The 18,884-nt window shown below is 44.6% G+C and overlaps 1 protein-coding gene across 1 annotated transcript in view; it reads right to left on the reverse strand.

Annotated features, from left to right (window-relative positions):
• Positions 1-18,884, reverse strand: part of LOC139267485 (dynein axonemal heavy chain 8-like) — a 2,569,686-nt gene that overhangs the window by 2,520,845 nt on the left and 29,957 nt on the right. The window contains exon 2 of the mRNA XM_070885867.1: positions 13,260-13,485. Coding sequence (XP_070741968.1) covers positions 13,260-13,475 — 216 coding nt within the window. The 5' untranslated portion in view covers positions 13,476-13,485. The remainder of the gene's footprint in view (positions 1-13,259; positions 13,486-18,884) is intronic.

Here is an 18,884-nt window from a genome sequence, read left to right on the forward strand (position 1 = left end):
TTAAAAGCCTGTTTGGAAGAGTGGAGCAGCTGTTTGTTTATTTTAGCTCCACCCACTTCTCCAAACAGAGTGAAAGTTTTTTCAACCCTTTGTAGTGTTGTCCTGTATGTGGGAAGTTTTAAGACATTTTAAGTTAGAAACGCAGGTGTGGATTTATTCGGATGATAAGTTACGGAGCTAGGAAATGCACAAAGGATTGATTACATTGGGTTGAAAGACTTAAATTTAGTCTCGGAATGAGATAAAGAATGCCTTTTAAAAAAAGCTTCTAGCTCAAAAAAAGTGTTTTAAATAAAGATTGAAATTACAAAATTTGAATTGGGATTTTGAGATATTAAGAGAAGGCACCGCAAAATACTGAGGTAGATTCAAACGAAAAAAAATTATTAAATTGAATCTGATCTCTTAAAGAAAAAAGGAGGAAATAAAACTAAAAGGTCTGGAAAGAATCTAGAAATACCTTCACAAGAAAAAGATGAAGACGCCACTTTGAAAGTAAACAAATGATTTTAAATTAACAAATTTACAGAGACACGAGCCCTCCGTGTAAAATACAAACCCTAATTTGAAGAAAGGTGATCTGGAAAAAAGACGTAACGCACTAATTAGGTGCTAAAAAAAAAAGGGGGTGTTTGCGATGGAAAAAGACATAACTTACTAAATACTGGTTGATGTTTGCTGTGAAAAAGATATTGGTTTAATTGGGAAAAGGAAAAAACATTTGGAAGAGGTAAAAGACACTCTACAGTGATAATGATTTTAAATTACGAGAAAGTTTCACTGCAGTTTGAAAAGATTTCCAGAATAGACGGTGTTTATCTAGAAAAGTCCCGAACAGTCTAAACGAGCAGGAGGGTTTTGAAAATAACAAGGAGAAAAGATCTAAGCTATGCGAACTCAGCACAGAAAGAACTAGGAATTAGAGAATCTTACTAAATTTTAAAATTTTTATAGAAAATGGAACTGGCACGGATGTTTAGATTTTGTGCTGAGAGAGAAATAAAACACAAGATATGCCCAGTGAACTGGACCGTAGAATAAAACGAAATGTTAGAATGTACACAGCATGTGTGAAAATTGGATTTCAGTAAACAAAATAGCTACTAAAAATGTGTGGTCTCATTTTAAATCAATCAAAAAAAAATCATGACAATTAGAAGTTAAGAAAACATTGGAGTTTACTCTAAAATGCCGTCTTTCCTGATGAGAAGACTTTTATTATGACAGCATTACTAATGATTTCTGCTGTTTTAACGGATTCCTAATTTCTAAGCAAGTTTTGAAGGCACAAAGACTGAAAAAAAAGAATTTTTCGGATGATTACGTTAAGTCAATGGTTTTCTTACAAACCTGTAAAGGAGTTAACCCTTTCCATTGACAGCTGTTTTATACTGGACATTATTAATTTGGATTTCGTAATAGAATAAAAAAGACTCACCTAACAGAGCAAATGGTGGGATAGTCAGAATAAAAATAAAAACAGAACGAGCCGATGTAATAATACTCGCCTGATACAAATAAAAGAAAGATACTCAAACAAAACAAATTCAAGAGTTAAAAGCTAAGATAAATAAGCTGGAAGAGATTTTTTTTTAAAAACGGGGCCAGACGGATAGTGCAATGCGCAGCCATAGCACCATCACCTATGGCAATAGAGACAATGTACCCCACGGTGGGTAAGTGTAGTCTACAAACCCAACCGAACATAGAAAATAGGTGCAGGAGCAGGCCATTCAGCCCTTCTAGCCTGCACCGCCATTCAATGAGTTCATGGCTGAACATGAAACTTCAGTACCCGCTTCCTGCTTTCTCGCCATACCCCTTGATCCCCCGAGTAGTAAGGACTTCATCGAACTCCCTTTTGAATATATTTAGTGAATTGGCCTCAACTACTTTCTGTGGTAGAGAATTTCACAGGTTCACCACTCTCTGGGTGAAGAAGTTTCTCCTCATCTCGGTCCTAAATGGCTTACCCCTTATCCTTAGACTGTGACCCCTGGTTCTGGACTTCCAACATTGGGAACATTCTTCCTGCATCTAACCTGTCTAAACCCGTCAGAATTTTAAACGTTTCTATGAGGTCCCCTCTCATTCTTCTGAACTCCAGTGAATACAAGCCCAGTTAATCCAGTCTTTCTTGATAGGTCAGTCCCACCATCCCGGGAATCAGTCTGGTGAATCTTCGCTGCACTCCCTCAATAGCAAGAATGTCCTTCCTCAAGTTAGGAGACCAAAACTGTACACAATACTCCAGGTGTGGCCTCACCAAGGCCCTGTACAACTGTAGCAACACCTCCCTGTCCCTGTACTCAAATCCCCTCGCTATGAAGGCCAACATGCCATTTGCTTTCTTAACCGCCTGCTGTACCTGCATGCCAACCTTCAATGACTGATGTACCATGACACCCAGGTCTCGTTGCACCTTCCCTTTTCCTAATCTGTCACCATTCAGATAATAGTCTGTCTCTCTGTTTTTACCACCAAAGTGGATAATCTCACATTTATCCACATTATACTTCATCTGCCATGCATTTGCCCACTCACCTAACCTATCCAAGTCACTCTGCAGCCTCATAGCATCCTCCTCGCAGCTCACACTGCCACCCAACTTAGTGTCATCCGCAAATTTGGAGATACTACATTTAATCCCCTCGTCTAAATCATTAATATACAATGTAAACAGCTGGGGCCCCAGCACAGAACCTTGCGGTACCCCACTAGTCACTGCCTTCCATTCTGAAAAGTACCCATTTACTCCTACTCTTTGCTTCCTGTCTGACAACCAGTTCTCAATCCACGTCAGCACACTACCCCCAATCCCATGTGCTTTAACTTTGCACATTAATCTCTTGTGTGGGACCTTGTCGAAAGCCTTCTGAAAGTCCAAATATACCACATCAACTGGTTCTCCTTTGTCCACTTTACTGGAAACATCCTCAAAAAATTCCAGAAGATTTGTCAAGCATGATTTCCCTTTCACAAATCCATGCTGACTTGGACCTATCATGTCACCATTTTCCAAATGCGCTGCTATGACATCCTTAATAATTGATTCCATCATTTTATCCACGACTGAGGTCAGGCTGACCGGTCTATAATTCCCTGTTTTCTCTCTCCCTCCTTTTTTAAAAAGTGGGGTTACATTGGCTACCCTCCACTCCATAGGAACTGATCCAGAGTCAATGGAATGTTGGAAAATGACTGTCAATGCAGCCGCTATTTCCAAGGCCACCTCCTTAAGTACTCTGGGATGCAGTCCATCAGGCCCTGGGGATTTATCGGCCTTCATCCCAGAGTACTTAAGGAGGTGGCCTTGGAAATAGTGGATGCGTTGACAGTCATTTTCCAACATTCCATTGAATCTGGATCAGTTCCTATGGAGTGGAGGGTAGCCAATGTAACCCCACTTTTTAAAAAAGGAGGGAGAGAGAAAACAGGGAATTATAGACCGGTCAGCCTGACATCGGTAGTGGATAAAATGATGGAATCAATTATTAAGGATGTCATAGCAGTGCATTTGGAAAGAGGTGACATGATAGGTCCAAGTCAGCATGGATTTGTGAAAGGGAAATCATGCTTGACAAATCTTCTGGAATTTTTTGAGGATGTTTCCAGTAGAGTGGATAAGGGAGAACCAGTTGATGTGGTATATTTGGACTTTCAGAAGGCATTCGACAAGGTCCCACACAAGAGATTGATGTGCAAAGTTAGAGCACATGGGATTCGGGGTAGTGTACTGACATGGATTGAGAACTGGTTGTCAGACAGGAAGCAAAGAGTAGGAGTAAATGGGTACTTTTCAGAATGGCAGGCAGTGACTAGTGGGGTACCGCAAGGTTCTGTGCTGGGGCCCCAGCTGTTTACACTGTACATTAATGATTTAGATGAGGGGATTAAATGTAGTATCTCCAAATTTGCGGATGACACTAAGTTGGGTGGCAGTGTGAGCTGCGAGGAGGATGCTGTGAGGCTGCAGAGCGACTTGGATAGGTTAGGTGAGTGGGCAAATGCATGGCAGATGAAGTATAATGTGGATAAATGTGAGGTTATCCACTTTGGTGGTAAAAACAGAGAGACAGACTATTATCTGAATGGTGACAGATTAGGAAAAGGGGAGGTGCAAAGAGACCTGGGTGTCATGGTACATCAGTCATTGAAGGTTGGCATGCAGGTGCAGCAGGCGGTTAAGAAAGCAAATGGCATGTTGGCCTTCATAGCAAGGGGATTTGAGTACAGGGGCAGGGAGGTGTTGCTACAGTTGTACAGGGCATTGGTGAGGCCACACCTGGAGTATTGTGTACAGTTTTGGTCTCCTAACCTGAGGAAGGACATTCTTGCTATTGAGGGAGTGCAGCGAAGGTTCACCAGACTGATTCCCGGGATGGCAGGACTGACCTATCAAGAAAGACTGGATCAACTGGGCTTGTATTCACTGGAGTTCAGAAGAATGAGAGGGGACCTCATAGAAACATTTTAAATTCTGACGGGGTTAGACAGGTTAGATGCAGGAAGAATGTTCCCAATGCTGGGGAAGTCCAGAACCAGAGGTCACAGTCTAAGGATAAGCGGTAAGCCATTTAGGACCGAGATGCGGAGGAACTTCTTCACCCAGGGAATGGTGAACCTGTGGAATTCTCTACCACAGAAAGTTGTTGAGGCCAATTCACTAAATATATTCAAAAAGGAGTTAGATGAGGTCCTTACTACTAGGGGGGTCAAGGGGTATGGCGAGAAAGCAGGAATGGGGTACTGAAGTTGAATGTTCAGCCATTGAATGGCGGTGCAGGCTAGAAGGGCCGAATGGCCTACTCCTGCACCTATTTTCTATGTTTCTATGTTTCTATGTTTCAATCCCATCAATTTCCCCAACACAATTTCACGACTAATAAAGATTTCCCTCAGTTCCTCCTCCTTACTAGATCCTCTGACCCCTTTTATATCCGGAAGGTTGTTTGTGTCCTCCTTAGTGAATACCGAACCAAAGTACTTGTTCAATTGGTCTGCCATTTCTTTGTTCCCCGTTATGACTTCCCCTGATTCTGACTGCAGGGGACCTACGTTTGTCTTTACTAACCTTTTTCTCTTTACATACCTATAGAAACTTTTGCAATCCGCCTTAATGTTCCCTGCAAGCTTCTTCTCGTACTCCATTTTCCCTGCCCTAATCAAACCCTTTGTCCTCCTCTGCTGAGTTCTAAATTTCTCCCAGTCCCCAGGTTCACTGCTATTTCTGGCCAATTTGTATGCCACTTCCTTGGCTTTAATACTATCCCTGATTTCCCTAGATAGCCACCTTCCCTTTTTTATTTTTACGCCAGACAGGAATGTACAATTGTTGTAATTCATCCATGCGGTCTCTAAATGTCTGCCATTGCCCATCCACAGTCAACCCCTTAAGTATCATTCGCCAATCTATCCTAGCCAATTCACGCCTCATACCTTCAAAGTTACCCTTCTTTAAGTTCTGGACCATGGTCTCTGAATTAACTGTTTCATTCTCCATCCTAATGCAGAATTCCACCATATTATGGTCACTCTTCCCCAAGGGGCCTCGCACAATGAGATTGCTAATTAACCCTCTCTCATTACACAACACCCAGTCTAAGATGGCCTCCCCCCTTGTTGGTTCCTTGACATATTGGTCTAGAAAACCATCCCTTATGCACTCCAGGAAATCCTCCTCCACTGTATTGTTTCCAGTTTGGCTCGCCCAATCTATGTGCATATTAAAGTCACCCATTATAACTGCTGCTGCACCTTTATTGCATGCACCCCTAATTTCCTGTTTGATGCCCTCCCCAACATCACTACTACTGTTTGGAGGTCTGTACACAACTCCCACTAACGTTTTTTGCCCTTTGGTGTTCTGCAGCTCTACCCATATAGATTCCACATCATCCAAGCTAATGTCTTTCCTAACTATTGCATTAATCTCCTCTTTAACCAGCAATGCTACCCCACCTCCTTTTCCTTTTATTCTATCCTTCCTGAATGTTGAATACCCCTGGATGTTGAGTTCCCAGCCCTGATCATCCTGGAGCCACGTCTCCGTAATCCCAATCACATCATATTTGTTAACACCTATTTGCACAGTTAATTCATCCACCTTTTTGCGGATACTCCTTGCATTAAGACACAAAGCCTTCAGGCTTGTTTTTTTAACACCCTTTGTCCTTTTAGAATTTTGCTGTACAGTGGCCCTTTTTGTTCTTTGCCTTGGGTTTCTCTGCCCTCCACTTTTCCTCATCTCCTTTCTGTCTTTTGCTTTTGCCTCCTTTTTGTCTCCCTCCGTCTCCCTGCATTGGTTCCCATTCCCCTGCAATATTAGTTTAACTCCTCCCCAACAGCAGTAGCAAACACTCCCCCTAGGACATTGATTCCGGTCCTGCCCAGGTGCAGACCGTCCGGTTTGTACTGGTCCCACCTCCCCCAGAACCGGTTCCAATGCCCCAGGAATTTGAATCCCTCCCTGCTGCACCACTGCTCTAGCCACGTATTCATCTGTACTATCCTGCGATTCCTACTCTGACTAGCACGTGGCACTGGTAGCAATCCCGAGATTACTACTTTTGAGGTCCTACTTTTTAATTTAGCTCCTAGCTCCTTAAATTCGTTTCGTAGGACCTCATCCCTTTTTTTACCTATGTCGTTGGTGCACCACGACAACTGGCTGTTCTCCCTCCCATTTCAGAATGTCCTGCACCCGCTCCGAGACATCCTTGACCCTTGCACCAGGGAGGCAACATACCATCCTGGAGTCTCGGTTGCGGCCGCAGAAACACCTATCTACTCCCCTCACCATTGAATCCCCTATCACTAACGCGCTCCCACTCTTTTTCCTGCCCTCCTGTGCAGCAGAGCCAGCCACGGTGCCATGAACTTGGCTGCTGCTGCCCTCCCCTGATGAGTCATCCCTCCCAACAGTACTCAAAGCGGTGTATCTGTTTTGCAGGGGGATGACCACAGGGGACCCCTGCACTATCTTTCTTGCTCTTCCTCCTGGTCTTCCATTCCCTATCTGGCTGTGGACCCTTCTCCTGCGGTAAGACCAACTCACTACATGTGATACTCACGTCATTCTCAGCATCGTGGATGCTCCAGAATGAATCCACCCTCAGCTCCAATTCCGCAACGCGGACCGTCAGGAGCTCGAGGCGAATACACTTCCCGCACACGTAGTCGTCAGGGACACCAGAAGTGTCCCTGAGTTCTCACATGGTACAGGAGGAGCATAACACCCGACCGAGCTCTCCTGCCATGACTTAACCCTTAGAGACACTTAAATTGGCAACAACAATGTTAAAAGTTACTGACTAATATAAAAAAGAAAAAGAAAAACTACTCACCAATCACCAGCCAATCACTTACCCCTTTGGCTGTGACATCACCTTTCTGTTTCTTTCTACTTCTTTTTTGCCTTCTCCCTGTAGCTGCACAAGTACGCCTTTTATAGACCTCTGCTGATCCCCGGACTCACGCCTCACCAACGAACTCCCGACGCCTCTCGTGGCCTTTTATAGGCCTCTGCTGATCCCCGGACTCACGCCTCAGCGACCACGAACTCCCGCTGCCTCTCGCGGCCTTTTATAGGCCTCTGCTGATCCCCGGACTCACGCCTCACCAACGAACTCCCGACGCCTCTCGCGGCCTTTTATAGGCCTCTGCTGATCCCCGGACTCACGCCTCACCAACGAACTCCCGGCGCCTCTCGCGGCCTTTTATAGGCCTCTGCTGATCCCCGGACTCACGCCTCACCAACGAACTCCCGACGCTTCTCGCGGCCTTTTATAGGCCTCTGCTGATCCCCGGACTCATGCCTCCGATTTCACAGAGTGACCGCAACATGCATGGATAAAAGATGAGTAGACCAGAACCTAACACCTGGTGACGACCAGGCTATCTGTTTAAAATTTGCAGATAAAACACTCACCGAGATGGGACCGCAGCGGCTACTTCGACTCTGGAGACTCAGGATACTGGGAACCTTGCGGCCCACGCAGGCACTGGATAATACAGATGGACTACGAGAGATATAGCACACGCAGGAAAGACAACTACATGAACTAGCTTTGTTTAATTTGACTGCCGAAATATGCATCCCAGCAGCCAAGGACTGGAGCAAGGACAGAACTTATTTTAACACATGGCTATGTATAGTGTATTAAGTAAGGTTGTAATGCAGCAGGCTGTCGATGCCATGGGCGCCAGTAGATTCCGAGGACAGGAGCAAGTTCATCGGACCAAAAGGGGAAGGGCGCAGAAATCCAACTGGATGGAATTTCAGTTCTAGAAGCTCATGCCTGGGCGGACGAAGCTGCAAACAAGCAGCCAAATCCACCCGCAAGAAACAGAAGGGTGGGAACAGAACGGAGTAAAAAGGGGGGTGGGACCCCAGGATGTTTAGGAAAACTGGCCAGTGGGATAAAATTAAGACCAAGGGAGGTCTCTGGAATATAAGGTGCACGCCTGTCTTTGCCCAGGGAGACCTCAACCAGGGGATACCAGTTGGAGAACATGCCCGACCTCCCCGTATGTGGGTACAGATCAGTGGTGTTGGGACATTCGAGTCCGGAATAGATCCACCACCGTTGCTCCAACAACCACTCTGGGAACTACAACTCTTTATAGTACCACCACACATCCTCCTCCCACATGCCCGTCCATAAAGACTGGAGCCAAAGAGGGGGCTAGTAATAAAAGAATCTAAAGAAAGGGTATAATTTGGGGTGCGTCAGCGACTACTTATCCTAAACCTAATGGATATCATTTTTCCTAGCTTCTGTGGGAATGAAACTATAAGTCTATACCAGAACCTGGCACAACGGATCCTTGAAGGCCGGAACCCACTACCCTGAGATTTAATGTCTGAAATGGAACAGGGCAAGGTCGAACAAAAAGGGGAATACTGGAAACACTAGGCACGGGTTATGCGGCAGGAGTTGCGACGATGAATTCCATAGGCCTGTATGCAATATACGACCGGGTTAACAACTTAATGGCGTAGTCTTGAGTGGTTTAGTGGGGAAGGACTTGGATAACCAAGCCCTACATGCGCGGTGGGGAGATGGCGCGGAAGGGGAACTGTTACAGGTGGCCCATACATTACAGAAACATGCCAAGACAATAAAATTGATCCACGCAATGGGGAAAGATATAAGTAAATGATTACAGGCTGAGATATTTTGCTCCGGGTACGGGGCCTGAATATTAAGTGAGGTACAACATAATTTGGAGCAACTCCAGAATGGAGACATACCAGATTGGATTCCGAACAGCATACTTAACAATTGGACTCGAGATAAAAAAATGAATAACACATGCGAGGTACGAAGGAAGTCACGCATGGGTGCCGAAATTCAGATGTATTACTGGGCGGGTGAATATGATCGGATTTATGTTGTCCATACCACAGTATGATGTAACAAAGGGAGACCCCTTATATCAGATCGATAATATTGGTGAAGTGAGAAACCAAACTCAGTTACGTTACCATCAGCCTGCCAGACGGGTGGTTAAAATTAACAATAGTACCAAAGGCATTGACAAAACTGACTGCTATAAAATTAACCAAGTGGTTTTATGTCGAGGTACGCCACGAATGACAAATGATGATTGCAGATTCCACCAAACAAACGGATGCATGCTGAGTATCACTCCTCTCAAACACGATTCCGAAACAATCGCTGCTCCACAAGGGAATGGAGCACAGGAGCAGCCAACCCGACGATTAAGACCAGGGGAGGAGTCACCCCCTGTGTCATCACCAACCCTAACTTGTGTTTCAGGCCCATGGGAAAAATAGATGTAAATGGATACCACATATATCCCGAGACAACGGAAATCATCCACGGAACAATCACGGATACCCTCCGAGAAGGGTAAGAAGAGGCGGTATGGGAACCGCAAGGCAAACAGATACCAGAACTAAATGAGGAACAATTACGTTTGGTGCAAGGAATCCAGAATCAAAGACGACAGTATGTCCAGCTGATGGAAGAAAGACACAACTTACAGAGAGACACTAACGCAATGCTGGCTGATCAGCCCTGGTACTCAAAGCTGTGGGACATTGGACTTAATATTCAAATTCACCCATGGATAAGAATAATATCACATGTACTTGTAGTAATACAAGGTCTGGTTCTGATGGTCATGATGGGATTAACATGTGCACGAATTAAACAGGCCAAATGATAAGTCAGGGCACGCACTATGATTAAGGCCATAAGGGATGAAAATTTAAGCAGTCCTACAGGAAGGACTTACCTTATATAACTCTGTGGGAGGGTTTCAGGAGGTCCCGAAGCTTGGGAGATGGCCACCCAGGTGAACGAACCTATCTGGAACTTGCCTACAGGGAGATAGTTATTGGGAAATATGGCCAGCTTGGCGTATAGCCAAGGGTCAAAAGGGGGGAATTGTAAGAGAAGTTTGGCATTAGGGGTACCAGCGGGACAAGGGTTAAAGTGCTGGTTCCTGCACTGGCCCATAAGGAGGTAAAAGGCCTCTCTTCGGCCTTGTACCAAGGCTCCAGAAGTTATCAATTCAATAATATTCTGACAGGATACAATGTGAGAACCTAAACAGACATTGATAAGACCTTGCGAAGAGGCTCAAGGCGGACTCACAGACAACAAGGAGGATCAGGAAAGAGAGTGCGAACGGCTGAATGCGATACTCCTGGAATAGTCACCAGGGTTATCATGGAATGATAAAAGGGGGGAATGAGAATGGATACAGAAGGATTGTAAATGTGGCAGAGGGATGGAGATAGGGAATCATGGGAAAATAGCTAAAGAAATGTCAAGATGCAGACAGTTGCAGAATCAACAGAAAAAAGGGGTTACTGAGAGTTGAGGTTAAACACGGGTCATGGGAAAGAAAAGGCAATCACGGATAGGAGAGGGTAACGTAATGCTTTTTACTGATAGGAGGGAAATAGGTTTTACTGATCAGGAAGAAGAATTTAATGAGACTATAAACAAGCTGACCTCGGGGCCAGCTCTAATTTGGAGACATCCTCGCCTGCCATTGAACATACTCGGGGGGGAGGAAGAAAGGGAGTGGATAGACCAAGTGCTAATCAAATGTGTTATGTTTTGAAAATGTATAACTACTGTGCTTTTCACGCTGTAAAGGAGCTTGTCCAGAGGAAGGTAAACAGGCTCTGATTGAGAGTGTTCCTTTGTCTTGACAAGTCCCGGCCGGAGAATCTTCAATAAAGGTCTTTTACAGAAAAAGCAAGAAGGTGTTCGCGTCAGTGTATTCGCTGAAACAGATTGAGGGAAAAAGAATCCGTATTAACAGAGGTAATATATTAGCATGGATAGAGGATTGGCTTACCAACAGAAAACAGAGAGTCGGGATAAATCGGTCATTTTCCGGTTGGCAAACAGTAACTAGTAGGGTGCCGCAGGGATCGGTGCTGGGGCCTCAACTATTTACAATCTATATTAATGACTTGGATGAAGGGACTGAGTGTAATGTTGCCAAGTTTGCTGATGATACAAAGATGGGTGGGAAAGCAAATTGTGAGGACACAAAAAATCTGCAACGGGATATAGACAGGCTAAGTGAGTGGGTAAAACTTTGGTAGATGGAGTACAGTGTGGGAAAATGTGAGGTTATCCACTTTGGCAGAAAAAAATAGAAAAGCAAATTATAATTTAAGTAAAGAAAAATTGTAAGATGCTGGAGTACAGAGGGAGCTGGGGGGCCTTGTGCATGAAACACAAAAAGTGAGTGTGCAAGCAATCAGGAAGGCAAATGGAATGTTGGATTTTATTGAAAGGTGGATAGAGTATAAAAGCAGAGAAGTTCTGCTGCAACTGTACAAGGTATTGGTGAGGCCACACCTGGAATACTGCGTACAGTTTTGGTCTCCGAATTGAAGGAAGGATATACTTGCATTGGAGTCTGTTCAGAGAAGGTTCACTATGTTGATTCTGGAGATGAGGGGGTTGACTTATGAAGATAGGTTGAGTAGGTTGGGCCTATACTCATTGGAGTTCAGAAGAATGAGGGGTGATCTTATCGAAACATACAAGATAATGAGGGGGCAAGACAAGGTGGATGCAAAGACGATATTTCCACATAGGGGAAACTAAAACTCGGGGACATAGTCTCAGAATAAGGTGCAGCCCATTTAAAACTGAGATGAGGAATTTCTTGTCTCAGAGAGTTGTAAATCTATGGAATTTTCTGCCCCAGAGAGACTGGGTCATTCAATATATTTAAAGTGGAGATAGACAGATTTGGAGCGATAAAGGAATAAAGGGTTATGGGGAGCAGGCAGGGAAGTGGAGCTGAGTCTATGATCAGATCAGCCATGATCTTATTAAATGGCGGAGCAGGCTCGAGGGGCCAGGTGGCCTACTCCTGCTCCTATTTCTTATGTTCTAATGTTCTTATGACAAGAGCAGCAGGTGCATGGGAAAACCACCACCTGCAAGATCCACTCTAAGTCACACACCATTCTGACTTGGAAATATATCGCCATTCCTTCAAAAGAACGTAGAAAATGAGTAGAAACATGCTAGTTGAAATTTAACAGAAGCGTGAAGTGATACATTTTGGTAGGAAGAATGGGGTGAGGCATTATGAACGAAATGGTACAATTTTAAAGGGGTTGCAGGAACAGAGAACCTGGGGGTGTGAGCACACAAATATTTGAAGATGGCAGGACAAGTTGACAAGCATAAGGGGTCCTTGACTTTACTAATAGAAGAATAGTGTACTAAATGGAGAGGTGCAGAAGAGATTAACTGGAATGGTACCAGGGATGAAGGACTTCAGTTATGTGGAGAGACTGGAGAAGCTGAGGTTGTTGTCCGTAGAGCTGAGAAGGTTCAAGGAGATTTGATACAGATGTTCAGAATCATGAATGGTTTTGACAGTAAATAAGGAGGAACTGTTTCAAGTGGCAGAAGGGTTGGTATCAAGAGGCCACAGAATTAAGGTGATTGGCAAAAGAACAGAGGGAAATATTTTTGTTTCTTTACACAGCAATGTGTTGTGATCTGGAGTGCACAACCTAAAAGGATGGTCGAAGAAGCAGATTTAATACCAACATTCAAAGGAGAACTGGATAAATACTTAAAAAGAAAAAATGTGCAGGGCTATGGGGAAAGAGCAGGGGAGTGGGATTAATTGGATAGCTCTATCAAGGAGCTGGTACAGGTACAATGGACCAAATGGCCTCCTTCTGTGCTGTATCATTCTATGATTCTATGAATGCTTATTGCTAATTAAAGAAGTACCTGTTTTTCTTTTATTGTCTCCTGCAACGCCAATATTCCGACAGTGCCTCTGCGAAATCTACCAATTTTTTTCTCTTGAATGGAACCAAATGAATCAAGGATACTCGACCCACTAGCTTTTGGAAGGATAGCCGAGTGACTAATTTGTGGAAGGCTACCAGAATGACTAGTTATTGGAGGGAAACCTTCGTGTCCTGAATCACCGAAGCGATTCATTTTTCAAACCCTAAAATCAAACACAATAGATGAAATTTCATGTCACTATGTGTTGTTTGGTCATGAAATTCTTATCCACTAAGCTAGAATGGAAAGCAACTCAGTGTATATATTCTACTTAACTTTATAAATGTGAATGAGTCAAAATCCTTACATTCTCAATGTTCAATTTTATAGTCTCTTATTAAACATTTCAAAAATCCTGAAAATGGCTAAACACAAAAACCCAAAAGCGTAGGTTGCCTGATAAAATATTGGGGGGAAAATTGCGGTCGAGGGCTTCCTTCGTACGAACGCCTCCGACCCGAAAAAAAATCTACGAGTCTACCTGTTGGTACCGGAGAAACGCAAGATCCCAGTCGGAGGCCTAGGTTCGCTGTGCAGCGCATGGGGACCTGTCTTCGAGGTACACACGTAGAAGCTGGAGTCACGTGGGCCTGGACCACCAATCACCATGTAGTATTCGCATTGATAAAAATGGGAGCTCTATTTGTATGGGCTCCCATTACTATCAATGAGAAAAGACCCTAAAGCAGCGATACACCACATAATAAACAAATAAAACGTCTCACATATTTTAAATTGATTGAAATTAAATGTTTTAGAAAAAAAACATTTGGATTTATTTTTGATGAGTTTTAATAGTGTTAAAAATAAGCTTACCTTCATGAACAGGGTTTTTAAATATAAAAATGAGTGTTTAAATTTAATTGTTATATGTTTTAAAACTTTTACACTGGTAAAAGCAAGCTATGCGCCTGCTTTTACCAGGCGTAAAAGTTTGAAGGACATTCGCTGGGCATCAGTTGGGCAAATAGCCAATTTCTCCCACACGGATGTCCTACTCCCAGGGATGTGGAGGGTCTGTCAAGAGAAACCTTAACAAGAGAAATATTGACAGATTGGAAAAGCTGGTTTTCGGTACAAACCGGCTTTTGCAAAACCTCGCCGGGTGCATGCGCGCTTCGTACGGACCTGGCAAGACCGGAATTTTCAGCTCACTATATGCTTTTTATGCCTGCCTTAATTAGAAACCATTTTTGTACACTTGCGACATAAAAAAGGAGTGGACTGACCTCTGGGTCAGATGTGAAGGCGGAAGAACCAATGAGCTGTGAATTTTTCACAAATAATAGGAACTGCCACACTCACCAGATTTTCCGGGATCTATCGAATTATCTAGTCAACCCATCACGGAATCATCAGTCTTTGTGAGATTGATGAATGGGATACAGCAGGGCGTCTGACATGAGTATTTATACATTTACATAGTAAATGGCTGAATTTGGGTATAAAACATTCTTCAATCTTTCCAAAGGCAATAAGGAATTAAAAGGTATGTCGGTGCTCTCAACGGCTTAATTAAGGACAGTCAGCACGATTTGTTAAGGAAAGATCATGTCTGACGGAACTTGATTGATCTTTTCGAGGAGGTAACCAGGAGGGTCGATAAGGGCAGTACGTATGATGCAATGTATATGGATTTTAGCAAAGTTTTTGATAAGGTCTCACATGGCGGACTGGTCAAGAAAGTAAAAGCCCATGGGATCCAGGGCAAAGAGGCAAGTTGGATCCAAAATTGGCTCAGAGGTAGGAAGCAAAGGGTAATGGTTGATGGGTGTTTTTGTGATTGGAAGGATGTTTCCAATGGGGCTCCGCATGACTTAGTACCAGGGCCCAAAATTTCCCCAAAGAAAAAAATGCCCTTAACTTACCCGGATGCACGATATTTTTAGGCCCCTACAGCGCTGAAAAAGTAAACATAGAAACATAGAAAATAGGTGCAGGAGAAGGCCATTCAGCTCTTCGAACCTGCACCACTATTCAGTAAGATCATGGTTGATCATTCACCTCAGTATCCCTTTCCTGCTTTCTCTCCATACTCCTTGATCCCTTTAGCTGTAAGGGCCATATTCAACTCCCTCTTGAATATATCTAACAAACTGGCATCAACAACTCTCTGCGGATGAGGATTCCACAGGTTAACAACTCTGAGTGAAGAAGTTTCTCCTCATCTCGGTCCTAAATGGCTTACCCCTTATCCTTAGACTGTGACCCCTGGTTCTGGACTCCCCCAACATCAGGAACATTCTTCCCGCATCTAACCTGTCCAGTCCCGTCAGAATTTTATATGTTTCTATGAGATCCCCTCTCATTCTTCTAAACTCCAGTGAATACAGGCCCAATCGATCTAGGGTCTCCTCATATGCCAGTCCTGCCAGCCCGGGAATCAGTCTGGTAAACCTTCGCTGCACTCCCTCAATAGCAAGAACGTCCTTCTTCAGATTAGGAGACCAAAACTGAACACAATATTCCAGGTGAGGCCTCACCAAGGCCCTGTACAGCTGCAGCAAGACCTCCCTGCTCCGATACCCAAACCCCTGGTTATGAAGGCCAACATGCCATTTTCCTTCTTCACCACCTGCTGCACCTGCATGCCAACCTTCAATGACAGATGTACCATGACACCCGGGTCATAGAAACATAGAAAATAGGTGCAGGAGTAGGCCATTCGGCCCTTCTAGTCTGCACCACCATTCAATGAGTTCATGGCTGAACATGCAACTTCAGTACCCCATTCCTGCTTTCTCGCCATACCCCTTGAACCCCCTAGTAGTAAGAACTTCATCGAACTCCTTTTTGAATATATTTAGTGAATTGGCCTCAACAACTTTCTGTGGTAGAGAATTACACAGGTTCACCACTCTCTGGGTGAAGAAGTTTCTCCTCATCTCGGTCCTAAATGGCTTAGCCCTTATCCTTAGACTGTGTCCCCTGGTTCTGGACTTTCCCAACATTGGGAACATTCTTCCTGCATCTAACCTGTCTAAACCCATCAGAATTTTAAACGTTTCTATGAGGTCCCCTCTCATTCTTCTGAACTCCAGTGAATACAAGCCCAGTTGATCCAGTCTTTCTTGATAGGTCAGTCCCGCCATCCCGGGAATCAGATTGGTGAACCTTCGCTGCACTCCCTCAATAGCAAGAATGTCCTTCCTCAGGTTAGGAGACTAAAACTGTACACAATACTCCAGGTGAGGCCTCACTAAGGCCCTGTACAACTGCAGTAAGACCTCCCTGCTCCTATATTCAAAATCCCCTCGCTATGAAGGCCAACATACCATTTGCCTTCTTCACCACCTGCTGTACCTCAATGCCAACTTTCAATGACTGATGTACCATGACACCGAGGTCTCGTTGCACCTCCCCTTTTCCTAATCTGCCGCCATTCAGATAATGTTCTGCCTTCATGTTTTTGCCACCAAAGTGGATAACGTCACATTTATCCACATTATACTGCATCTGCCACTCGTTTACTCACTCACTTAACCTGTCCAAGTCACCCTGCAGCCTTTTAGCATCCCCCTCACAATTCACACCACCTTTCATAAATCCATGCTGACTTGGACCGATCCTGTCACTGTTTTCCAAATGCGCTGCTATTTCATCTTTAATAATTGATTCCAACATTTTCCCGTCTACTGATGTCAGGCTAACTGGTCTATAGTTTTCTTTCTCCCTCCTTTTTTAAAAAGTGGTGTTACATTAGCTACCCTCCAGTCCATAGGAACTGATCCAGAATCGAAAGACTGTTGGAAAATGATCACCAATGTATCCACTATTTATAGGCTGCTTCCTTAAGTACCCTGGGATGCAGTCCATCAGGCCCTGGGGATTTATCGGCCGTCAATCCCATCAATTTCCCGAACACAATTTCCTGACTAATAAGGATTTCCTTCAGTTCCTCCTTCTCGCTAGACCCTCGGTCCCCTAGTATTTCTGGAACGTTATTTGTGTCTTCCTTTGTGAAGACAGAACCAAAGTATTTATTCAATTCATCTGCCATTTCTTTATTCCCCATTATAAATTCACCTGATCAGACTACGTTTGTCTTCACTAATCTTTTTCTCTTCACATATCTATCGAAGCTTTTACAGTCAGTTTTTATGTTCCCTGCAAGCTTCCTTTCGTACTCTATTTTCCCCCTCCTAATTAAACCCTTTGTCCTCCTCTGCTGAATTCTAAATTTCTCCCAGTCCTCAGGTTTGCTGCTTCTTCTGGCCAATTTATATGCCTCTTCCTTGGATTTAACACGATCCCTAATTTCCCTTGTTAGCCACGGTTGAGCCACCTTCCCAGTTTTATTTTTACTCCAGACAGGGATGTACAATTGTTGAGGTTCATCCATGTGATCTTTAAATGTTTGCTATTGCCTATCCACCATCAACCCTTTAAGTATCATTCCCAGTCTATTCTAGCCAATTCATGTCTCTATCGAAGTTACCATTCCTTAAGTTCAGAACCCTAGTCTCTGAATTAACTGTGCCACTCTCCATCTTAACAAAGAATTCTACCAAATTATGGTCACTATTCCCCAAGGTGCCTCGCACAACAAGATTGCTAATTAGTCCTTTCCCATTACTGAGGCGTAAATCCGGGGTCGGCGAGAGGCATATAAAGGCCGCGAGTTCAGCAGTCGGGAGCTGCGTCGCTGAGGCGCGAGACCGGGGTCGGCGAGAGGCCTATAAAGGCCGCGAGTTCAGCAGTCGGGAGGTGCGTCGCTGAGGCGTGAGTCCGGGGTCGGCGAGAGGCCTATAAAGGCCGCGAGTTCAGCAGTCGGGAGGTGCGTCGCTGAGGCGTGAGTCCGGGGTCGGCGAGAGGCCTATAAAGACCGTGAGTGCAGCAGTCGGGAGATGCGTCGTGAGTCCGGGGTCAGCGAGAGGCCTATAAAGGCAGCGAGTTCAGCAGTTGGGAGGTGCGTCGCTGAGGCGTGAGACGGGGTCAGCGAGAGGCCTATAAAGGCCCAGCTTGTGCAGCTACAGGGAGAAGGCAAAAAAGAAGTAGAAAGAAAAAGAAAGGTGATGTCACAGCCAAGGGGGTAAGTGATTGGCTGGTGATTGGTGAGTAGTTTTTCTTTTTTCTCTTCTATAACAGTGAGTAAACTTTAGCATTGTTGTTGCCAATTTAAGTTAATCTAAGGGTTAAGTCATGACAGGAGAGCTCGGTCACGTGATATGCTCCTCCTGTACCATGTGGGAACTCGGACACTTCCGGTGTCTCTGACGACTATGTGTGCGGGAAGTGTATCCGCCTCTAGCTCCTGACGGACCGCGTTGCGGAATTGGAGCTGAGGGTGGATTTACTCTGGAGCATCCACGATGCTGAGAATGACGTGAGTAGCACGTGCAGCGAGTTGGTCGTACCGCAGGTGAAGGGTCAACAGCCAGATAGGGAATGGAAGACCAGCAGGAAGAGCAGTGCAAGGAAGGTAATGCAGGGGTCCCCTGCGGTCATCCCCCTGCAAATCAGATACACCGCTTTGGGTACTGTTGAGGAGGATGACTCATCAGGGGAGGGCAGCAGCAGCCAAGTTCATGGCACCGTGGCTGGCTCTGCTGCACTGAAGGG

This window comes from Pristiophorus japonicus, chromosome 7 (assembly GCF_044704955.1).
Source record: "Pristiophorus japonicus isolate sPriJap1 chromosome 7, sPriJap1.hap1, whole genome shotgun sequence".
Taxonomy (NCBI): Eukaryota; Metazoa; Chordata; class Chondrichthyes; family Pristiophoridae; genus Pristiophorus; species Pristiophorus japonicus.